Below are 24,956 nucleotides of genomic sequence, written 5' to 3'. Positions count from 1 at the left end.
AGGCGGGCGCGCGTGACGCAGCTTCCTGCCGCGCGCCCGGCGTGACGCAGCGGGCGGAGGCCCCGAGCGGCTCGCCCCGCCCCCTCCGCGGGTCACGTGCCGTGGAGCGGTGGCTGCTGGCGTGCGGCGGCGCGTGGTTGCGGGGCACCCGGCGCTAACCTTGCCCGGCCGTAACCCTGCGCACCATGGCCTCGGTGCCGGCCGCACCCACGGCACTGCCCGCAGCCGTGCCGGAGTCCTATAGCCACGTGCTGGCGGAGCTGGAGTGCTTAGACCCCCTGCTGTCTGCGCTGCGGCTGGACTCCGCTCGGCTGAAGGTGTGTGATGAGCGGTTTGCTTTTAGTTTTAATTAATTCGCGTGGTTTCCTTACGTGGGGTGTTGTTTTAATTAAGCTCCAAGCGTTATTCCTTTCGGTGTGTGAGTGTTCCCTTGTACGGGGTGCTGCAGGAGATCAGGAAGTGAAGCAGAATCCTGCTCCGAGCGTTTGTCATGTCCTCGTAGGGCAAAAAACATGTATTCGGCTCGGTCCTGTCTTTTGCAGTTCCGTTCAATCTCTAAGAACCCCGTTTTAATTCCTTGTTGGCTGTGCAGACAGCGTTCCACGAGCAGCATGCAAAGTTGGCAAGTGGTGGACTCTAAAAATAGAAGTATAACAGGAACAAAAGGTGTCTCTTGTAGCTGTTGCTCAGGTTCTGTATTGTGGCCTTTTCTCTTGCAGTGCACGTGCATCACTGTGTCAAGGAAGTGGTTGGCTCTCGGCACCTCAGGAGGAGGGCTGAACCTTATCCAGAAGGATGGTTGGAAGCAGAGACTCTTCCTTACCCATAAGGTATGGGGCCCTGGGCAGCCTGGTCTGGTACTGAATGTGGAGGTTGGTGGCCCTGCATGTGGCAGGGGGTTGGAGATTCATGATCCTTGAGGTCCCTTCCAACCCTGGCCATTCTGTGATACTGAGATGCTGTAACATTCTGCACCAAATCAACCTGGGGAAACAGGCCTGGGGGAGGTGTGCTTTCAGCTTGCTGAGCTGTCTAAATGAGGTGAGATTTTATAGGTTGCATTGTGAAAAAGGCTGTGGTGCTGAGGTGTTGGCATAGTGTGCGGTGTAATGGTTTGCGTGGGGTTTGAAAGAGGTGGTTTGCGGGGCTGACTAGGTCTCTTTCCAGTTAACAGCAGCCTCAAAGTCATCTGAATATATAAGAGTCAGACAGAAACCCTTCAGTGTGATATCAGAGCAGCTGACACATAGATAACTTTGATGTCTGGGTACCAAAATGTTAACTGTCTGGCTAAGTAAAGAAAAAGCAAGCTAGTGTACTTTTTTTTTTTTTCTTTCTTCCTGAAAAGAAAGTCAAGAAAGGGGGATTGTTTCTACATCTGGATTCTGTTTTCTGGAAGCTACTGTTGCCCCCTCTGTAACATGGATGCAGCCATCTTTTAAGATTAAGAACATCTTGCTTAATTCTGGCAAAGCAATGCCTGTAGGTACAAATATGGGGGACTGCTTTTAAGTTTCCACATTGGAGGATGATATATGGTTGGTTTTAGAGAAAGCTCGCTGTGTGCAGACAAAATCCAAACAAACGAAAGCACCTGCACCACACCAGAGCAGTAGCAGCTGTTGGCTTTAATTGCATTATTCTGCATTATTTCACTGAGATAAAAGTTGTGGCCTTGTGGAGGTAGTACAAGAACATCTCTTATTTGCGCTCACTGCTATATTTGCTTTCAGGAGGGTGCCATTTCCCGAGTTGCATGTTGTCTACACGATGAAGACTATGTTGCTGTTGCCACCAGGTGAGCGATATACTTACAAACCTGGCTCAGTGTTGTGAAGTTACTTCTAAATTTCAGATTATTGTCTATTGAGAACTTGAAGGGAGAGGGGGCAAGGTAGGAAACTATCTGGTAGATACCTCAAGAGAATAAATGTCAAGAGTAATTATTTTAAGAAGAAATCGTACTTCTGTAACAGAATACCTATTTGAGAGCTAATACACGTAAAGCTATGATGATAAACATTCTTCTTTCTTCCAAGGTTGAATGGACTCAGATCTTCATTGACTTGTCACAGTGAAATTTGTAGCTGATACCATTTACGTTGTTTAAAACGTGAATACACACTTTTCCTCAAGCTTAGCATCCTTGTTGGTAATACCAGTCAGTGTAAGAGGAACCAACCAGAGCTGCTGCTGCTGGGTAGCACAAGAAAGCACATTTCACTTCTTGAGAGCATGCAGTCTTTAATGCAGCCAGCTCTAAGGGGGACTTCTTGTATAGGTTTCTCATTTATTTGGTATAAGACATTTTTATCACTGATAAAATGCTGAATGCCTCTACAAGATTTATTCTCAACTTGTGTTTTCTTTTAAATTTTACAGCCAGGGTCTTGTGGTAGTGTGGGAGCTGAATCAGGAACGTCGTGGGAAGCCAGAACGGATTTACGTTTCCTCTGAACATAAGGGCAGAAAAGTTACAGCTCTGTGTTGGGATACAGCTGCCCTCCGTGTTTTCATAGGAGATCATGTAGGGAAAGTATCAGCCATCAAAATTAACACATCCAAACAAGGGAAGGTAAAATATTGCTTACTTTCTTGGAGATTGAGAGGTTCCTGAGGAGGTGGGTCAGTTTCTTTGTTTAAGTGATATAGAACTGAGGAAAACTTGTAGTAGTTTTGTCTGCTGGTATGAAAAACAGTCTCATAAGATAACAGTAGAAGTGATGACTTGTAAATCTGCTGCCCTCGCTTTAGCCAATTTAGTAACTCAACAGAAAATGATTTTGAATCTAGAGCATTAAAAACTGTGTGATTTAGCAATGGAAAGAAACAGTGGCTTCCAGCAGGCTTTGTGTGAAGAGGTTCTGACCTAAGTTTGTCCAGACTTCAGTGATTTGAGCAAATCCACCGTGTGTCTGAAATGAGTTTGCTATGATCAAGGTAGAGCCATGGTCTTGTAGAATTCCCTTCAGGTAGGATAGAGCAATGTATTGTTGTGCCTATTAAGACTGCTGAGTCTCAAGTGTAATGCAGTTTGTTCAGATTAAGAAATCTATGCATTCCAAACAGATGACAGCATGTAGCTGTCAGATATGGAGGCAGTTCACTAGAAAATGGGAGAGCAATTCCCAGTAATTTCTTATGAATGAGAACACTGTCTATGACTTTGTTCTGCCACCCATGGAAACTGGGAGACTTCTATAACATAGAGCATTTGGATAGTTTGATGCAGGGTAATTTAAAAAAAACAAAAAAAAGTGTGTGTGCTGATATAAACCACCAAAATCTGATGCAAGTTGTTTGTTTTTGTTTTTTTTGCATTCAGTAATCCCTTAGATGTCTCTTAAGACTGTTAAAGTACCCGTGAGCAGAATTGAGACAATTAACAAGTGCAGAAAGCTTACATAGGAATAAAGCACCCTCTTAGTGTTACAAAAGCCATGCTCTTTTTATCAAGAAATATCAGGATGCAATGGGATAAGATGGTCTTTTTTTCTTAAGACTTCAGTAATGATCTTGGGAAGAGGATAATTTGAACTTAGGTATCTCTGAGCAATAGAACCTTGTACCCTAAAGGGAGAGAAGAGAGGAACTGCACTGACTCACTTTGTCTTGTGCTTTCTGTTCATGAGCCTTTTCTGAATTTTGCAATTTTAACCTCTTTACACTAAACTGATGCTCAATCTGTTGTTTTTTCTTTTTTTTTTTCTTTTTGTTTTTAATCACAGGCTGCTGCTACTTTTGTGATGTTTCCTGTTCAGATTATAACCACTGTAGATTCTCGGGTTGTTCAGCTGGATTATTTGGATGGAAGATTGCTCATATCTTCACTTACACGCACTTATTTATGTGATACTGAGAGGCAAGTTATGTTTTCTTTGTAAAATATTAAAATCTCCAGAGTCATGCAGAATTGCTACAGCTGGGAGGAAGTTCTGGAGATTATTTACTTTCACTTCCCTGCTTCAAGCACAGTTTAGTAGAACAGATTGCATGAGACTGTGTCTCATGAGGTTTTGAACATCTTCAGGAGTGGAGGCTCTACAAGTTTTCAGGGCAGCCTTTGCTCACGGTTCGCCTTTCTCATCAGAGCTTTTTCTTATGTTGAAATGGCATTTACTGTATTTTAGTCTGTGCCTGTTTCCTCTTGTGTGCTGTCTGGGCACCACTGAGAACAGCCTGGCTCTGATTTACCCCCCCCCATGGGGTACTTATACACATAGATAAGATCAGATAAGATGTGCATGTCTCCATCAGCTTTCCTGTTCCAGGCTGAGCAGGCCCAGCTCTCAACCTCTTCTCATGTGGTGGGTGCTGTAATGCCATCATCATCTTTGTAGCCCTTCACTGGACTTGCTCCAGTATGTCCATGGCTCTCTTGTACTGGGGAGCTCAGACCTGACCCCAACACCCCAGATATGTTTGAGCAGTGCTGAGCATTGCTGGCTTGTGCTTAGTTTATCCATCATGACCACACATCCTTCCCTAGAAAGCTGCTCTGCAGCCAGCTGGTGCTGTTTATCTAGCTTATGCTTCCTTGGCTTCTCTGTGAAGATGCTGTGGGAATCAGTGTCAGAAGCCTTCCTGAGGTCAGGATACGCACCGGCTTTCCCCTAATGTAACAAGGCAGTCATTCTTTTGCAAAAGGCTGTTAGCGTGAATTTTCCTTTCATAAGTCTGTGCTTACTATTTGTAATCTGCTTCTTATCTTTCCCATGCTTGGAAGTGATTTCTGGGATCATTTGCAACATTGCCTTCCCAGGGATCTAGCTGAAGTTGTCTGGCTGGTTCCACAGATCCTCCCTCTTGCCTTTCTCAGAGCTGCATTTGCTTTCTGCCATTAACAGGAACCTCCCCTGGTTGCTATGATTAAATTCAAATGGATTGACCACAGAAGTTGTCTTCAGCATTTGCAGAAGAAAAAGAGGCTCATGATCTGAGCATTGCTATAAATTAATAAGTATTTGTGCACCTGGTCTTTTATAAATTTCATGCAGACTTCATTGCATTCATTGCAGAATTAAAAAAAACAAAACAAAACAAAACAAAAAAAAAAACCATAACAGTAATTAATTTTTCACTCTTTTATTTTTGAAAAGTAAGATGAGATTAATAAGAGCCTTTATTAATGCAGCCTTAACCAAATGTATTTTCTCCAAAAGAGAGAAGTTTTGGAAAATTGGTAACAAAGAGAGAGATGGAGAATTTGGAGCGTGTTTCTTCCCTGCTGGAAAAAACAGTGGGAATCAGCAGCCATTAATATACTGTGCCCGGCCTGGCTCGAGGATGTGGGAGGTGAACTTTGATGGGGAAGTGCAGAGCACGCATCAGTTCAAGCAGCTGCTCTCATCTCCTCCTCTCCCCGTTGTTACTCTCAGGTAATGTGCATGTGTTGTTGGTGATAAAGCAGCTTCTGGGCTCCCTGAGAACTCCCAATGAATTCAAATGTTAATCCTAGCTGCTGTATTACTACGTCCTCCTGTAATAATGGAAGTTGATTACTAAATTAAAAATTCCAAAGCCTTGGTTCTGTAGGTGTCTGTGTCACTGCAACAGTTTAAGCCAGCTTTGGGTTTAAAGAGCTGAGGCTACGTTATGAATGTGGTGCTGTTGTAGTTAGGCCTTGTAACACACAATTTTTCTTTATAGGACAGATCCTCATTATACTAGTTCCATCTGCTCTGCACAATCTTTGTCTTTCTCCAAGCTGCTATATTTGACGTGAGTATTTTTCAGCACAGCTTCCTGTTGATAAAGTAGTTTACTACCACAGTTAACTTCTGGCTGAGTAACATCTGCTTTGCTTGCAGTGAGCATTATGTGTTGACCTGGACAGAAAGAGGCATTTATATTTTTATTCCCCAAAGTGTTCAAGTCTTGCTGTGGAGTGAAGTAAAAGGTAAACTTTAAGAATCTTAGTTAAGTCTTAATATTGTCTCTTACATTTGTCACTTCTGAAGTCCTTGTCTAACACAGAACCTTTTCGAGTTCTGTTTCTGCACCTGGATTGCAGAATGTTTATTAGAAAACTCATTTTCTTGTCATCTGTCAGCTATATCCTTGAATAGTAACCTTTTCCCTACCCCTTCCAGCCAACCCTTCCCTCCATACTTAGGAGGACCAGAACCTGGTGTAGGCTTATCTTATAGCACAGTAATCAAATGCTACAAGGTAATAGCCACATCTGCAGTAGTTCTTCCTCATTTCTGTTTATTTTTAGGCCTCCTGTGGAGGAGGGTAATCTGCAGAAAGGTCAGAATGTTCCTTCTCCTAGCAAATGTTTTTCTTTTTTTCAAAGCTGATGATGGTGCATTTCTCTTGTGTGCTTGTTCTGCCTTGATTTAGTTTTTTATCCTTCTTCAGAGGTTTAAAAAAAAAAAAAAAAAAAAAACCTAAGTAGAGTCCAGCCTTTCCAGCTCCCTTCTAGAAATGCAGCTCAGGAAAGTTTTGGTATTTGTGCTTTATAGCTGTGAAATGCTAGTGTAGCACTCTTTAGTGTTAGCTCCTCACACCACTTGTGCTGCGGTGTGTTACGCTCAGGTGGGAAATAAGTTTTCAGCTTCCTTCACGAATAAAAAGGAATCCTGGCTGGCGGTTTCAGACTCTTAGATGCTTTTTGTGCATCTGTTTTTTCAGATATTCAGGACATAGCAGTTCACAAGAATGAGTTGTTTTGTCTGCATACAAATGGAAAAGTTGCACGCTTTTCCCTTCTGCTGGTGGACCGCTGCATAGAGCGCCTGATGAGAAGAGGGTTCTGGACTCTTGCTGCGAGGGTCTGTTGTCTCTTCCAAAATTCAGTTATTTCCTGCAGGGTGAGTAAATACCTCTCGAAGTATGCAGTGTAACTCCACTCTGTTTCCTGTCCCTCTCTTCTGTTAAGTTCTGAAATTCGTATTTTTGAAGTTTTTTAAAAGTCTGCTGGACGTTATGTGTTTAGTATGAAAATGAGCCTGTTTATATAGTGCCTTTTTGATTTTTTTTAAGTAGACATTAGAAATAATAATGCTTCTGCTTTACTGTGTATTTTTAGGCAAGAAAAAATTTGCCTCTCGAAAAGTTGGAGCACCTGAAGTCTCAGCTGGATGCTTCAGCCCAGCAGGATCTCATCTCTCATCTGGAAGAACTCATCTTGAAGTTGGAACCTCTAGACTCTGCATGCAGCAGTAGGAGGAGCAGCATTTCATCTCATGTAAGTGCACTGATAGTGCTCAAAATGTTACCCAGAAGCCTTATCTTCATGGCTTATAGCCATCTCGTTGCTCACTTTGAAGATGAGGCTTTCAGTTTTATCACACCTACTGTGCATGATAATGCTACTTTCTAAACTTAACTGGTGTGGAGAGATATGGAATACTACTTAACTTCTTTAAGCTCTTGTATTCCTAACTTCTTTCTGTATTATTTTATGACTAGTGACTGAGATGTGAACAAAGATTGATACAAAGAAGGTTTTCTCTACAGCTGAATTTTGTGTCTTACAGTGTTTCAGTGAAGGTCATCTCAGTTGTAACTGTAGTCTCCTCTGGTGAAAGCAGTGTATGTGAATACTGAGAACTATCCTAGCTCTGTGTGGGTTGTTGTTTTTTTTTTTTTTTTTTTTTTTTTTTAAACAAAACAAAACACCTGTCTGACTCCATGATGCTGAAGCAGAAAGGTCTACAGAGAAATATGCTTGTTTTTTTTTTTTTTTTTTTTTTTTTTTTAACACTGTCTCATACATTTAGCTGCTTGGTATTGACTTGGTTTCTCAGAAGCTTTTCAAGAAAGGGGACGTATTCCATAATTAATACAACGTGAGTTGTATGAGTTGTTTTCACTCGAAGTGTTTAAGAAGTGAAGCTTGAAAAACAGTAATGTAAAGGGGTTTTTCCATTAGCAAATGAGAAAGTCTATGTAATTTCACTGGATGTAAGCCAAAGGATGTATGTATGTCCTGGAAGCAGGCAGTGTTGGAGGCTCTTTAGTTGTGCTACCTGGGCATGGTTAAATAGTGAAAAGAATACGGACTCTTGCATATGTGACACAAAAGCCAAGATAGCTTTGTCTCATAATCTTGTACTAAATATGCTGGTTGTTCTACAGCCTACTTTCCTAAGAGCAATTGCAACACTTACGTCTTGATAAAGTCTCTGGACTTACACACTTAGCAGCATGTGTTTACTTATCCATCCTGGATATGTCAGAAATATGATATTGCCTATGTTTCCCAGATAGTGAATTATGAAGTACTGTGAGGTTGTGTATGTAGAGATTGTTTGTTTGTTTTTTTTTAATTTGTTGCAGGATGTTTAACGAGGAAGTACAACTCAAAATATGTCCAACTCTTCTCTTGTCTGGCAGGAGAGCTTCAGTGTCTTGGACTCTGGAATATACCGTGTTATTAGCCGAAGGGGCAGTCAGTCAGATGATGATTCGTGTTCTCTCCACAGTCAAACGTTCTCAGAAGATGAGAGACTTAAAGAATTTCATGCACACCAGGAGGATGAGCAGGTGGAACTTGGTAATGTTTTTTAATGCAAATGTGTTCTTCAGACGCAGTACTTATGTATTCTACAAGAATTTGATTGTTTTTCTCTATGCTTTTATTTTCCACTATCAAGTCATCCATTAGTCTTCTGATTTGATCAGTGGGAACAGTCATCCCTCCTTCTAGTCAAGCTTTTTCTTGAAACATTGGAATGTTGGCTCCACAGAATGGAGAACTTTAAAAGCAAACAAAAGGGAGAAAGAAAGCAAAAGGCACAGAGCATTTCCCAGACTAGAATTTCACACTTTTTTTTCCACCTCTGTGTGCAATTCAGCATAAATGCTGAGATTATCATAGCTGGCAATAAAGGTGTTGATTGAGTTTCGGATGAGATCTGTTTTCTGTCCCTATCTTTCCAGTAATTTCAGCTCCAGGAAATAGTTTGTTAATCTTGTCTCTGGGTTTCTTTCTTCAGAGTTAGCTGTAGGCTTAGGAGAGGAATGTTCTTAGCTTTCTTGCAGGATTTAATTTGTAAGAGGGATTGCCTGTTAGATACCTGTATGTTATTATGGGAATGATATAATAGTTAATAACTAACATTTAGACCATTCAGGAGCTTCTTTTCATTTCTTACCAAGTATCTGTCCCTGAATGAAAGGTCAAGTGAGACAATGTATGCTCTCTTCAAGGGAGGCATTCCAGTAAAAAGTCTGCCCTTAGCTGTTTGCAGAGTTGTTGTTCGAGAAGGGAGACAATTTAAGTGCTTTGCTGGGGAAAAAACCATGGTGGCTACAGAGGAAATAGGGCTTTTTACATCTCTGTTTGTCAGTAATGTAGTCCTACTGACTGGATTACCTGATGTTTGTAGCTTTTAGGTTTACGTTGGCCTTCTTAACTTTCATCACCATGAAAATGAGAAGTGAGAAAATATGCAGGAAACCCATCGTTTCTAATGTTAAAACTCTAAAATGAAGAGTTGTAGTTTTTGAACATTAGGAGTAAAAATTATTCTGTGTGTTCAACAAGTGATAGCAAATTTACTGATTATTTCAGGATATAAAGGTTCTAGATGCTTCTTGAAGTATATGTCCCTCATTTGGTATTTAAGGGAAGCGGACTTAATGAATAACTCTGTTCTCTTGCTGCAGTGATGCTGGTTTCCCTGGTCACATTTACGTAAAATATCATAAGCTTTTAGATTATTGACTTGCATGATGAACAAAGTGGCCTTTTAGGCACAATCAGTTACGATCTTTAGGCACTACTTAGAAAGGTTGTGAATTCTAATGGAATTTCTGTAACAGTATAGCATCTTTTTTTCTCAAGAGTGCAGGTAGTTCTGACTGTTGCAAAAGTGTTCTTTTTTCTTCATTTTAATCACTTAAATGTGCAGCTTGTTTATAACAGGAAATGACTAATCAAAGCACATTGTAGATACCAGTAGGTGTATAAGAGTGAAAGGGAAATGATCAGTGGTTCTGTATTTCCTGTGATTCTGATCAAAAGTCAGAGTCTTTAGTTATGTATTGAAATCCCTTCAAATAGAAGAGTGATTTATACCATAGCCGTGGTTCATGGCGTTGATGTTCATTCCTTATTTAGCTTTTAGGAAATAGGACAATATGAGTAGATACATGTCACAATTTTCCTAACTGCTTAAATAACTACTGGTGTATTAAATCAAGTTTTTTGTCCTCTAAATGAACTGTAAGCCTATTTTTTGTGGCAGTAGTTTTCAAGCAGTTGACATAATCGCTTGCCTTGCTGTAGAGCCAAAAGACCATTAACAAAGCAGACCTGAAAGGTTCAAAGTCAGTAATAAAACATTTGTTGAGATCACATAGCATTTTTGTCTCCTTGGAATCCTCAACATGAAACACTAAAAAGTGTGACAGTATCTTATGTAATTTATCTAGTAAGGAAGTAGAGACTTGTGTTTGTTTCACTGTTTCATTTTTTGCCAGGCCTCTGTTTCATGTTTCCTTGTTTCAATTCCATTTGTTAGACAATGCATCTCATGCATCTGTGACGATTGAGGCTGACCGGAGTGAAACATTTCTCCCATTCAGTATTCCTTTATCATTTCGTTCCCCATCTCCTCTCGTCTCTCTCCAAGCTGTCAAAGAAAGGTAAAACTTGCAGGAAGTTCACTCATCCATTACATCTTTCCCTTTTCTGTCCTTTGAATTTGTAACATTGTCTGGTATAGTTCATATTCTGTTCTGTAAATTGTAGCATCTGATATGAAAGGCTTGAGATGCAGTCCAATTTGCTAAGCTACTTAATTGGTGTCAAGAAGAAAGCTTTAATTTGTGAAGAACTGCTGTAAACTTCAGTGGAGCTAAGATTTTGACCTTTAGACTTTTAAATGTTTAAGAGTGTTTAACATTGTCTTGTAAACTGTGCTTGTGGATTGCACTTGAAACAAATTTACTAAATGCTGCTTTGAAATTCAGCTTTGCTGGTACTTGTATTTCTGAAGAATCAGAAAAGGCTTCTTCTAGGCTGTTGTGGGCGGAAGTTAAAATTTGTAATTGATGCTAGATATTGTCAGAACACACTTGCAAAATATACTGTAGCCTTCCTCTCCTCACATAGGCACCTTTCAGTAAATCTAGTTAATTTCCCAAGCGTTCATGGAATAATGGCAGCTTATACTACCACAGCTTATACTGTGTCTGTTTTGTGTAGGAATCAATTTGCTTCTAAAACTCGTAATAAAATGGAAAGCAGATGGTGTTAAATACAGAACTTAAATAATTATTTTCAGATGTGTATGTTTCTTACTCAAAATGCTTCTGGTCCATAATGATGGGCTGACAAATTGCATACCTCTCCCTTGATTACTAGATACGTGATTTATATTCTTCAACAAAAGACTGTATCTGATATCAGTAGTAAGAAGATCTCAGAATAACTTTCGGATGTATGTGCACTGCTTTGAATTCTCTCAAAACCATGAGCAGTTCTTAAGAGATCAAGCACGAGCAATTACTGATAATATTTAGAACTGAATTTTCAAGTACCGGCTATATTCTGTTCATGATTTAAGCACTATCATATTTTACAGTTTCCCTGTAATTCTTCACGTACATTTAAAATCCAGTCTTCTGTTTGAAGCCTTTCTCTCTTATGCAGGAATGTCTAACTTCAGCTATTCCTTGGTATAATAAAAGATGCCACATTCTCTGGTGCGCAAGTAAAAGGGTTGGCTTGTTGGTTTTTTTTGTTTGTTTGTTTTTAATGTCCTAAGCCAGACAGAAAGCAAAAGGCTGAGTTCTCTTCTCAGCTCTTGGTGACCAGGTTTTCTTTGTGGCAGTGGTACAAATAATTGGATTTCTGTTTTCTTGTTGAGATTTCTCTTAACATATCTGAGTGGATAGGAACCGATGGCGTGAAAAGGATATTTTTAATGAGCTTTATAATCTGAAAAATTAACTCTGAGTGCTGTAAAACCATTTCTCACCACCAGAGGACCATAAGCTCCTAATGATGACTTATCAGCCTTACAGTGAAATGTAGCCAATTTGTTGATATACAAATGCACCTCAAAAATCTAAGTGCTAAATGTTAGTATGACTCTTCCTCAAGCAGCAAAACCTCCCAAGTCTTAAATATGGAACTGCAAATGAAGTATGAATTCTGAGCAGTTTCTCAGTGATTTTTTGATCCTTTTTCAAGAGTTCTTCAGGCTATAAAGATTTCTGAAATTATGGTTTGTCTAGAAAGAAATTGCTTGATTCTTTCAGGTGTGAACTTTCAGTTTCAAATGTTTGACCTTCTGACTTCTAGTGTTTCCAGCTTCGTACGCAAAACTACTGAAAAGATTGGCACACTTCATGTGAGTCCTGATAGTAGAGGGAAACAAGAGGCAAAGGATGACGAGCAGCAGCAGGAGGTGTCTGTTAATCCGGTAGCATCTCCACAGGAAGAGAAGGAGTAAGTGCAAAACCTCATTTTCTTAGCAGTTGTATTTGCTGGATGTTCTGAGGATAGCAAATCTAAAGAAAACCTACCTTTTGAGCAGAATGGGGAGCTTGCTATGTTTCCAACTGCTGTCATTACTCCAGTGGGTTTCACTGATTCTCCTGATTCCTTACCTTGAAGCTGATTCAGTCTATGAATGAGTCTGGATGTTGGAGGTGCAGTCTCCACAGAGCTGTGATGAGCAAGAATGCAGTGTATTCAGCAACTCTTAGGTAGTGGTTCTGTGATGCCCATCATAGGTATGGATACGAGTCCTGCAGTTTTATATCCTCTCTTTCCTGAGCAGAGACTAAATGCTTTTTTGCCCCGGAAAAACTTTTTTTTTTTTTTTTTTTTAATTCTGTCTATAAAATGTCTACCTTACTTAATGTTTGTCCAATTAAAACAGGGCTACATTGTTTCATATTCAGGTGATATGCTAATTTCACCAAACTTTCATATGGTGACGCAATTGTGTTTTTATTTAGCATCATAAGAAATCAACTTAAGTTAGAGCAGAAGTTATAATAAAGGCCACAGACGTGTTATTTGTGGTTATTCTTCATGTCCAGCATGTTGATAACTCTTATTGAGCTTCTTTAGAAATAAATGTTTTATTTTCTTAATCATGAGATTAGATTTGTCAAGAGATGACATTAAGGAAAATCCTCTTGTTAATTATATATATACATCATTTAAGACTTTAATTAATGTGTTTTTCTAGATCAGAATTGCAGAACCACCAGCTTCCAGAGGAGGATCATCTAAAAGATCTTAAGGATGCAACAGCAAAAGCTATGTAAGCTAAGAAAAATTTAATGTCTAGATACATTGGGTTTTAGTAGAAAAATGACTTTTTAATTAGGTATGAAAGAATAATGTTGTAAATGTATTCTAATGTTACCTGTAATGCTTTTATTTTAGCAAATGATTTGTTTCCCCTATTTAAAACCAAGCAGAATGCTATAAGCTTGCTTAGGACAAAGGGATAACAGTGAAATAACTTTATCCTAACTGCAAGCAAATCAAAAATAAAAATGGTAAAAAGCATAGGAAAAAAATGAAGAACAACAAAAAACAACACTCAAACCCCATCACTAACAAACAAAAATCAATTCCAAAAGGAAGCTTGGGGAAGTAGTAATGACATGCTAACATCAAACATACATGGTGTGATTAGCCCAAATTCTATCTGATTCAATTGGAACCACAAGAACAGCAACTGGCTGTAAGTCAAGTTTTGGAGTATACTTAAGAGTTACACAAAACAGATAATATTTCACTTGTGACCTCTTACAGCTGTCAAGCAACTTAGCAGCTTTCTCTTCTACAGAGCCAAACTCCAGGATCCCCTGGTTTTGTTAGAACCACAGTGTATGAAAAGGGTTTTACAGGAGTGGCTTGTCTTTCTGGAAGAAAAATTTGGCAGCAAAGAGCATTCTGCTTCCTCTGTTGAGAAGAGCAAGACTATACGTGCTGAAGAACAGAGGGAAGTCCTGGAGGAAAACCTGCAAGGAAATCCAAATGGTGGAGACCTGGTAGGCAAAGAACTGGGTTGCATAGAGGAAGATTGCACTGAAAACAAAGATGAAAGCTGTGAAAGCCAAACCATGCATGAAAATAGTGCTGATTTGAAAGGACTTCTGGATGTCTGCTTTCAAGTGTCTCCTCCATGTGACCTAGAACCAGATGTTCACAAAGATCTGGTTGAGTTGACAACGCTGTGCTTTGAACTGTGTGTATTTTCGTGTGGAAATGGTGATGCAGAGGAAAGCTCTGATCAAAGTCTGCCCCCAGCAGCTTCGTGGACCTTTGCTTGTAGATTTATACAAAACTACTTCTTTCTTCTGGATTTAAAAAGAGTGAAGCGGTGTATTATAACCATGTATACAAGCAGCCCTAATGTATGGGAAACATACATTACAGGATTGAAAGGTAACTAATGAAGGCTTTATTACTAGTAAACTCAGAGCAGGGTTTTGTTTGGGAGGAAAAAGGGGGGAAAACCACTCAAAGATACATCCATTTGTTTCTGCAAATTCTCCTTCTGTGTTGTGGTGTGATACAGGGGAGGGGAAGGTTGATTGGTGGATGGAAGTTTTTGTTCTGTTTTGGGGTTGTTGCGTGTTTTTTCCCTCAAATTCTAAAAACTGTTGGCTCCTAGGAGCGACTGTTCCTGCCTTCTTTGCAATTCCGCTGAAACTACTTTTGAACCTTTAATTTAGATGGAGAGTTTGTTGGTTAAACACTGATATACTTTCAGAACAGCTCTATTTAAAACCAAGTATATATTCTTCAGCAAGCAGAAGAATGTAATTGGAATCAAATATAAACGGTAATAGGCAAAAGGAAGGAGATGAGGCTTCAGTGTTTGCACTGGCAATTGATGATTTGACTTGTAGAGTAACGTCATTAATGTGAAACAAAACTGAATGGTTCTATGCAAGTGAATGGCTTGTGATCACTTCAAACTTCTTTTTTCTGCAAAAATTCTTTAGTCTCATTAAATGAACACTTCCTGATAATGTTGGAAAACAGAACAATGTCTGTTGTCTGTATTCAGCTGCTTCTTTGTGTGTTTTCTTGTAAGAGTGAGGTAGTTTCAGCATTGATTTGGAACTAGCAGAGAATAGTCAAGGAACATAACATTTGATGATTGGTATCTTCTTCTGGGTTCCTGGAAACTAGTTCAATATTTGTATTTCTGTGAGAGCCCCAAAGGTGAAAGTGATGGATGCGTTCCTACTTTATCCTCAGTGGGACTTGTCTGTGGACTAATACCCATGTTCCATCAGAGTCATATTTGTGTTGAGCTCTGCTTTCTGTGACATCAGTGACCAAACTGGAGCGTGTGTGTTAAGGCAGAAGACATTGCCTGTAACACATGCATCTCATTTATTTCAGAGCTAACGTGTCACAGTCCAGTGACTTTGGCAATAGAAAATGAAGATATGTTGAAAATACTGAAACAGCTGCATGACTTCGGGCCTTGGGATGATAGCCCTCTGTTGCTGGCACATGCTCAAAGGTTTGTAGTTAAGTCTTCCTTTCCCTTATCCCTTAAATGAGAGCTTTTCACTTAACATTTTGTAGAGCATTCTGGGAATCTTTTTACAAAGATCACCTTTCAGTGCTATCTTGAATTTGAAAGATCTTTGCAAATCAATAATGTTACTGTTTGGCACTGAAAATTGTTCTTTTTTCTCCTCTCTCTCTCTCTGTAGACTTTATGAAAAATTTGGAGAAACAGCTCTTCGACCCTTGACCAAGTTCTACCCTTCTATTGTGCCTTCTGATATCAAGCAGCTTTGCAGGAATAATCCAGCTCACTTTTTAGCATATTTAGATAGCCTTTTGAAGTCAGTGCCAGAGGATACAAGGTAAAGGGAATGCAGAATGGTTTTTTGTTTGTTTTCAACTATTTCTGTATCTCTGATGTTCTCAAGCATTAGATGTCTATTCATTCTGCCAGATTTAGTTGCTTTCTCAAACTGGGTTTTGTTAGCTTAGGTGCTAATTTTGACAGAATTTTTATGAATAACACTTTGAATAGAATGGTTTTGTTTCTGTGCCTGCAGTTCAGTCTGCTGAGGCTAGACAGCGTATAAAAAGGGAGGAAAAAAGTGTGTGTGGGGGAGAAGGGAAATGCAACCTGTAACCCATCAGCTTGTTTTCCTGTGGTTCCCCTCAGTTCCTAGAACCAGAAAACATTGTAGATTTTTCCATATTTAATTTCATGTCATGGTCTTTTTGTCCACATGCAATTTTTCATGTCTCTGTATGGCCAGTGTACTTAAAAATAGTATTTTTCCTACGTGCTCTGTTTTCTAGGTCATCTCTCCTTAGATCTCTTCTGCAGCCAGAATCAGTACGACTGGATTGGTTGTGCTTGGCGGTTTCTCACGATGCACCACAAAGAGCAAACACTGTAGATGCAGAAGGAAATCCCAGGTAAATTAGGATTTGCCCAGGGTTCTGAGTGCAGCAGAAAACTGGTCTCTGGGCTTTTGGCTTAAGTTTTATATGAAAGTTAGGATGTCAGTAAATCCTTGGGGCATTTTGCATATTGCAGAGTTGAGCAGAAGCAACTAAAGGATTAAATAACGTTGTCCATAATGCTTTGCAGAATGACTGCTCTTACTGAAACACAGTGAGACACTGTGTCTCATTTGTTTCCCTTCTCTCATGTGATACATGATGTGATACATCTGATTTTCTTACAAAGAAAACAGAAGTTTTTGAAGAAAACATTAATGCATATAAACAGATTTTCTTATCTTCCAGGCCACGGTCGCATTTGTTTACGTGGGGATACAGCCAACTCATTCTGCTTCTGATTAAACTCCCAGCTGATTTTGTTACAAAAGAGAAGATGGCTGATGTTTGTAAATCACATGGGTGAGACAAGAAACTCCATAGTTATACTCTGACCCTGAAAAGATACAAATGAAAACCACCTGACTGCTCCTTCCACAAACACATTTGATTGAACAATGTTTCCTCTTTTGAGGATGAGTTTTAAGAGTCCAAATTGATGCACCAGGTACCCATTTTGGATAGTTGGTATTGCCTGTGTATGCTGCAGTGGGTAGTATTGCTGCTAGCATTCAGGAAATTCAGTTGCTTCCATCTTGGCTGATGTTTTAGGTGAATGCTTTACTATTGTTGACTGCAGTTCAGACTGAATATTTGATTCCTGGAAATCTTTATTCTCCTATTTAAGATTTTGGCCCGGATATCTTTTTCTCTGCCTGGAGCTGGATAGAAGAATAGAAGCCTTTACTAATATTGCTCATTTGGATGATTTGAGCCTGTTGAATGAAGAAGATGGTTAGTGAACCTTAAGCAGTATGAATGTTTTTCTGCGATATTGCATCTGCCCTTAGTCTTTACTGATTAAGTTTGTCACAACTGTTTTTTGTTTTTTTTTAATAAGTGTTTTGGAAACAGTTCCACTAGCTGAGTGTACTGCAGCATATTTGAAAAACATAAATGGCTGTTATGCTGTTAAAGATGGACAAAACAATTATTTGCTTTTTGACTCAAAAAAAAACTTAAATAGTGAAGCATTGCAAAACTTAGCATGTAATTCAGCACTGAATTTTTACACAGTCAGTCAACAAGGCAGTACCCTTCTGTACGAGATTTCTTTACTTATAATGCTGATTTTCATACGTCTCCAAAGGGAGAACAGAATAGCTTACGTTCTTTTAAAGTACAGTCATGTTTAAAACAGTAGGCTTGTAACAAACTGTGCTTTGCAAGTAATGTAACAAACTCATTTTGCATCTAGGTTCGATTCCAGAGACCACAGAAGAATGGAAGTTTCTTCTGCATCTTGCACAAAATCACAGCAGTGCTTTCCACAACGATGGCCCACAGAATGGGGAAGCTGTCAGCAGCAATGGTAGCCCTAGCTGGCCAAATTGCATCACTGTGGAAAACGTGGCTCTCTTATTAGCCAAGGCCATTGGCCCAAATCGTGCCTTGCCTCTACTACAAGAGTGTGGCTTGATGCTAGAATCATCTGAAAGATTTACTGGTGTCTGTGAGATACTGAAAATTGCTGAGAAAAGGCAAAGGTAAGATGATGCATCAGTGGAAGATCTGTGTATGCACACCATTTATTTTAGATCTTCGTGCTTTAAACTTTGTAGTTAACAAAAAGATTAAAAAAAAAAACTTCACTCTTGTATTGAATTCTTGACTTTTAAACTCAGCTGAAAGTTTTTACTCTTAAGAACTGTGTGTTGTGCACTATAGGCACCTTAAAAGGGGGGAGAAGAGGGGAAGTAAGAAACTAGATATACATGAGGAAGATTCTCTGAAGATGTCTGTCTTGCTGAGCCCTGCTGCTTGCCTTCAAAGAAGGCATGCATGTTGCTATCACCTCTGAAATGTAATCGCATTTCTGATAAACTTTGTTTTAAAAAGCAGAAGTCTTGTTCTTTCTGTTGTTAGCTTTTTTTATACTGTTTAACTTTTCCTTTGCTTTTATTGCAGAGCCCTGATTCTGTCCATGTTGGACAAGTGTGACCGATTCTTGTGGTCTCAGCAAGCATAGAGATGGCTGGGAAAGCTTTGGGAACTGTAGAGATTGTATGTTAAAGTGCCTCTGAAACTCACAGGCTCTTAAAGAAGTGAGCTTCTCTCAAAAGATTTGATTGTATTGAGCCAGTGTCCATCTGGCAGGTTTCTGACTGGAAGCCATTCACAGTTCTTCCTTATTCCTTTGGAGATTAATTTTGCACTCTAGAACTTAAAACAATCCAGTGTCTATTTCAAAATTGAGCTGGTGTATTTCTGAGATGAAAATTTATTTTCTGAGTCTGTACAACTTTAGTGTTAAGATTATGAATCCCCCAAAATCAGGTTCTGATGTATAAAACTATTTTGTTGTTTGTTTGCAAACATGAGAAGCTGTTCCTAAGAAATATCTAAGCATGTCATTTTTTATTTTCCTGTAAATTGTGTTGATATTTTTCAGAATGGATAATAGTACTGATTGATAGCACTTAAATTAATTCACTGTTGAACTGTAAGATATTTCTAAATTGCCCACAACTGTTTGCAAAATATGTCTGTAGGTTTCAGCTGTGCTATTTCAATAAAACTCAGGACAACATTTTTCCCCAGTGCATTTTGACCTTTAGAAAGCAAGACCTCACCTTACATTAACCCTTAAAAAAAAGAAAAGAAACAGCCCTGAACATTTAGAGTATTGTTCAATTGATGCCAGCAAGCAGGAAGTCTTTCTGAATATCAGCTAGAATATGAATATGAAGGCTTATAAAATCATGGGTTTAATTTCACATCTACGGAACTATGGTTTGTATGAACATGGTTTCTGCACTAAATACATGTTTGAACAGATCTTGGTGTAGGTCACTGGTTTTGGCCCTTCTCTCTATCACATTCTCACTCTTTTAGCAGAAGGTTGCAGTGCCTAGTCAGCAGTTGATGTTTGCAAAGGACAGTTAAACAATAAATTAATGCATGCATTAGAACTAAGTTCTAATCCTTCAACATCCTTCATCCTTCAACATCAACATAACGTCAATAAATGATTTCAAAATATTTATGAAGATCTAGGAATAATCTTATGTATATTTGCAGTGCTTATACTGTTGGGAAATAATGCTTTTATTGTCATCAAGATAGGACTGTAGTAACACAGCTTTCAGACAGTCTGACTTTTTCATCTCAGTTGCAGGAAAGACTACTGTGAGGAGTTTGTTATTTCACTAAAAAGGATATGAAGCTACAGATAGAGAATTAGTAGCAGGCTTTCATCTCTTAATAACGTTCTTGAAGAGAAAAGGCATTGCTGAAAAAGAAAAGTTATAAAGTTTTCAGTTCTATGTTTTGATGTTGGAAACAGCCCAAATCCTTCTGTCAGAAACACACCACACCCTCATGTTACACTATAGTAAGACTGCTGGAATAGAACCCAGGCACTTGCAGCGTAGGGAGGTTAAATAGATAATGTCTGTGCCTGTTCTCCTACCTGCCAAGTGAATGTGCTGCTACCTCAGTGGCTTAACTGTTTCTTGCAGTGCGTCATATCTTCACCTGAGTGCTGTTGCTGCCCTTAACGTGGAATTTTGCTGAATTCATAACAATGAATTCATTGTTAAGTAATATTTCTGGACTTAACGGCTTTGCTTTATTCTGTGTACATTGTATACATAATCTCTTTCTTGCTTCTGTGAGGTTTTTGTACACTTGAGTAAATACTGGTGAGGGCTGGAGTGTAGCTTTTTTTTCCTTTTCTTTTTTTTTTTTTTTTTTAATAAATCATAACTTTACATTCAAAATTTTTTTGTTTTTTTCTTAAACCTTATGTTGGAGTATCATGCAGCTAATATAATGGGAAGCATTTGTTTAAATCTGGTGCCTGAAATCCTGATGACTTCAGTTAACTTGTCAATAAAGAAGGAGTTCATTCTTCATATTTTTCTTCATAGTTAAGCATGAAGGAAGTGTGATGTGAAATAGTTTCATGTCTAGAATTCAGTTTTACAGCACAATGCCATCACAGCACAAAGCTCCCTGAGGGGTCCCATCTACCAACTCTCATCAATCAGTCAAGCATACATCCCCCACAGTTTGAGCCTGTCTGCACTGAAGCATATGAGGGGAGGGGGACTGTGGTTCCTCTCTTGTTTTGCTGGCTGTTGGTAGCAGGGACCCTGAAGAAACAGAAATGAATAAGGGGGACTTTGCATAGAGCAACTTTAAGTAGAAGTCCTTAACCTGCCTCAAAATGCAACTTCACTGTTAGAATCATCGAAAACCTACTGGTAAATGAATTTTATTAAAGGTAAACATATTTATGTGTGCAATCTATATCTTACAAAACTAGGAAGCTTGCAATCGTTCTGCAAGCCTGACACCAATGCTAGCAAATATTGCGCAGAGCAGCATTTCAAAAAAGAAAAAAAAAAAGTGTATTTTTGTTTGAATAAGCTAAGATAAAGTCATCTTACTTCCCAGAATATAGAAAAACAGCATTTACTGCTGTGCCTGGGCTGGGAATTCACCTTACATTTCCCATTCAGAGGCTTATTGACAGATTGCAAAATAGCTAGGTTGCGAAATGACTGGATTTACAGATATTGAAAATTAAAGGCCAGTTTGAGGGATAGAGCTTCCAAATTATGCTTCTGTCTTAATTGTATCAGAACATCCAAAGTCAGAAGACACCCTTACGTAAGTTAAATGTATCTAGCATACAGACAGGAATATTCCACCCTTCTTTCCTCTCACTGGCAGCTTGCTCACATCTTTGTGGAAAGGTAGCAGTTGTTGGCTGGAGCTTGCTTCTATGGGCCAAGGGCTGTGACTGGGAAAGCAGGCCCAGAGGAGTTGGGAAAGCAGTGCTTTCTGGGCAGAGTCAAGAATAAGCAGTTTATAGTCTAAAGTTCCAGACCAGTTTGTATCTTCTTGCAGTTATCCTCATGTTTGTGCCACTTTGAAAAAACAGTAGTTTGATGAGAATGTGAAATATCAGATCAGATCTGAAAACCCAGAAATGCCTTTGTGCTCCAGAAAGTTCCTTAGGTCAGTTCCGTAGGCGCCTTCCAGGTCCTTGGACACAGTGACTTATGTTTTGCTGAGTTCTATCCAAGTTTAAAGGAATCATTTGCCAGTAGGGACTTGATTTAAATTAAAACTGAAGAGGAGACAGACTGGAGACTGGAGACAGCAGAGAAGGAACTTGGGCTGATAGGTGCTGAAGAGGATTTAAGTCATCTGTAGGATTTAAACAGAATTGTAATAAAACAGCACTGCAGTCCCTACAGTAGCTACGGTGTATTTTAGGTATGAGGTTCGTGGATGGCACAGGCAAGTCTGCCTCATGGCTTTTGCAAAGTTTTCTGCTGCATTGGGATATAGATTCTCTTCAGCTCAAGTGTTCTATTCAGAGGATATGTCCTTCTGCTCCAGGCCTGTCTCTGGAAAGTGTCTCTCACTCCTTTAAGTTTTTCTTTGGAGTCAGAGATGTCCAAGGAGAAGAAGATAGTTGCTGGCATTCTATTAGCCCCGTTTGTTAATGCACCTCTTTTACCTCATGCTCCAGCACTTCAGCTCCAGCCACTTACTAAATGACAGAATTGTGAATGGGACAGCTACGCATCCTGTTCTGCACATTTAAAGAAACTCTGTAGTTGTTAAATCACATATGAGACTGTGTAAAGGGAGGCATTCTGCATGTTCTGTCCAGAGCCTTCTGCAGAGGAATTGTGTTGGTTGTTGAACAAGGGAGGCAGGCATCAAGCACTTTTTGACCTGGCGCAAACACAAGAGGAGGATATTGGGTACTCAAGGTGTCAACCATGCCAACAGGGCTTGATGGTTAATATGCTAATCTTAAAATTGAGCAGAGGTTTGGCTATATGGTTTTGAATTTCCCCTTCATTAAAACATTTGCTACTGTGTTACTCTCCTTCCTTTAGCCTGCTGGGACTCTACTGAGCCACCATAGAAGCAGGATGGCTTAGTGTTCCTTAACAGGAGTCTGTGGGAGCAAGCAAAGGAAGAATGAGCTTTCTCTGTGGTGGCATGAGAATGCACTATTTTAAAGTGCTGCCAGTAAGGATATAGGTGTACGCAGTGGAGTTATGTTCTGTCATCTTTGGGATCCGTCTTGTCACTCCAACACCTAGCAGTTCCTGCAGCATTTCTGGTAATGCCAATGACCACAATGTTGTGGTTTCATGCATTGGCTAGCTAAGGTCTGTGCTGCTCCCTTGTTCTGCATCCTCAGAAAGAATCACAGAACCACAGAATTGTAGGGGTTGGAAGGAACCTCTAGAGATCATTGAGACCAACCCCCCTGCCAAAGCAGGTTCCCTACACCAGGTCGCACAGGTAGGCGTCCAGGCGAGACTTGAATATCTCCAGAGAAGGAGACTCCACAACCTCCCTGGGCAGCCTGTTCCAGTGCTCCGTCACCCTCACCGTGAAGAAGTTCTTACGCACATTCGTGCGAAACTTCTTATGCTGCAGCTTATGTCCGTTTCCCCTCGTCCTGTCTCCACGTACCACTGAAAAGAGACTGGCCTCACCACTATGGCCGCCACACCTCAGATATTTATAAACCTGGATCAGGTCCCCTCTCAGTCGTCTTTTCTCAAGGCTAAACAGACCCAGTTCACTTAGCCTTTCTTCATAGGGGAGATGCTCCAGGCCCTTCACCATCTTTGTGGCCCTCCGCTGGACTCTTTCAAGAGATCCCTGTCTTTTTTGTACTGGGGAGCCCAGAACTGGACACAGTACTCCAGATGAGGCCTTACCAGGGCAGAGTAGAGGGGAAGGATCACCTCCCTCGACCTGCTGGGCACGCTCTTCTTAATGCACCCCAGAATGCCATTGGCCTTTTTGGCCACGAGGGCACACTGCTGGCTCATGGCCAACCTGTCGTCCACCAGGACGCCCAGGTCCCTCTCTGCAGAGCTCCTCTCCAGCAGCTCATCCCCCAGCCTGTATTGGTGCATGCAATTATTCCTCCCTAGGTGTAAGACCCTACACTTGCTTTTGTTGAACCTCATCCGGTTTCTTACTGCCCAGCTCTCCAGCCTGTCCAGATCTCGCTGAATGGCAGCACAGCCTTCAGGCGTGTCAGCCAATCCTCCCAACTTCGTATCATCAGCAAACTTGCTGAGGGTGGCCTCTATCCCCTCATCAAGGTCATTGATGAAGATGTTGAACAAGACCGGACCCAGCACAGACCCCTGGGGGACACCACTGGTTACAGGTCTCCAGCCAGACTCTGCACCACCAACGATGACCCTCTGCGCTCTGCCAGTCAGCCAGTTCTCAACCCACCTCACTGTCCACTGTCTATCCCATACTTCCTCAGCTTTGTTATAAGGATGTCGTGGGAGACAGAAGACAGAAGAAACTGTGAAAAAAGCTCCTGGATTGAAGTAAGGACAGGGAGCTCACTCAGCAGCCACTGTCACAGGGAAAACAGACTCAGTGTAGGGGAGACTAATGTAATTTATTGCCTATTGCTAGCAAACTAGAGCAGTGAGAACTAAAAAGCAAATGAAAATCACCTTCCTCCCTCCGATCCTTTCCTACCTACCTCCCCCGATCTGCACAGGGAAACAGGGGCTGTGAATGATCCATAGCACTTTCCTGCTCCTCCATGGTTGCTCTTTGCCGCTCCTCCAACATGGGGTCCCTCCCACAGGATGCCATCCTTCCCAAACTGATCCTGCGTGGGCCTCCCACAGGCTGCAGCTCTTCAAGCATTGCTCCAAAATGGCTCAGTACCATGGGGCATGGGTCCCCCAAGGCAGCAGTTACCCCAGCTCTCCTGTCCCACCGTGGGCTCCTTTTCACACACTGCTGCTCCTGCAGGGTCTCTCCATGGGCTGCAGGAGGACAGCCTGCTCCACTGCAGGCCGCTCCAGGGCTGCAGGGAAATTTTGATCTGTCCTGCACCTTTTGTCCTCCTCCTGCCCTGACTCTGGTGGCTGCAGGGCTGCTCCTCTCACATTTCTCACTCTCCTCTGTCAGTTGATTTTGTGCAGCTTTTTTTCCCTTCCTTCAATCTGCTCTCCCAGAGGCGTGCTCAGTGTTACTCATGGTTCAGCTTTGCCCAGCAGCAAGTTCCTTTTGAAGCAGTGGGAGCTGGCTTTGATCTGACATGGGGCAGCTGCTCACAGAAGCCATCCCTTCAGCCCCCTAATACCAAAACCTGGCCATACAAACCAAGCTTTTATGCTTGTGCAAAGGCACAGACCCAATCTTGTACTTCAAGATGAAGGCAGATGATCAGCTTCTCCTCTGAGCTCATTCTAGCACAAGAGTCAAAAAACTGAAGTCAGCCATAACATTTCAAACACTTCAGTCTTTGTGGAAGTTTCTCAATCTGCTTGCTATGAGAAGCAAATTTCCTGTGGAAAACAAAATACTGTATACTTTACAAAAAAATTGTGTAACAGATTCATGAACTTTTAGACAGGACAAGGGCAGGCTTATTGCAATTCTGTGTTGAAAGTGGGCT

General features: G+C 40.6%; 1 protein-coding gene across 2 annotated transcripts; it reads left to right on the top strand.

The window, feature by feature from the left end:
* Nucleotides 1-50: 50 nt before the first annotated feature.
* HPS5 (HPS5 biogenesis of lysosomal organelles complex 2 subunit 2) lies at nt 51-19,309 on the top strand. Of its 2 annotated transcripts, XM_085224258.1 has the most exons (22): nt 51-317; nt 720-830; nt 1,734-1,798; nt 2,383-2,575; nt 3,729-3,862; nt 5,163-5,378; nt 5,650-5,721; nt 5,811-5,899; nt 6,637-6,815; nt 7,034-7,192; nt 8,344-8,503; nt 10,476-10,599; nt 12,263-12,409; nt 13,161-13,235; nt 13,770-14,371; nt 15,341-15,464; nt 15,661-15,816; nt 16,268-16,387; nt 16,721-16,834; nt 17,160-17,266; nt 17,730-18,018; nt 18,440-19,309. In XM_085224258.1, the coding sequence occupies exons 1-22, from the start codon at nt 186-188 to the stop codon at nt 18,498-18,500; spliced, it is 3,429 nt and encodes a 1,142-aa protein (XP_085080384.1). In that variant the 5' UTR covers nt 51-185; the 3' UTR covers nt 18,501-19,309. The 2 variants fall into 2 exon arrangements, 1 of the variants encoding a protein (XP_085080384.1); XR_014883408.1 differs by lacking the exons at nt 17,730-18,018; nt 18,440-19,309 and having other exon boundaries at nt 16,721-16,979.
* The last annotated feature ends 5,647 nt before the right edge of the window (nt 19,310-24,956 follow it).

The sequence above is a fragment of the Meleagris gallopavo genome, chromosome 5 (assembly GCF_905368555.1).
Source record: "Meleagris gallopavo chromosome 5, MGAL_WU_HG_1.1, whole genome shotgun sequence".
Taxonomy (NCBI): Eukaryota; Metazoa; Chordata; class Aves; order Galliformes; family Phasianidae; genus Meleagris; species Meleagris gallopavo.
Note: the sequence above shows the minus strand (reverse complement) of the source record. Positions and strands in the feature narration are given on the sequence as shown.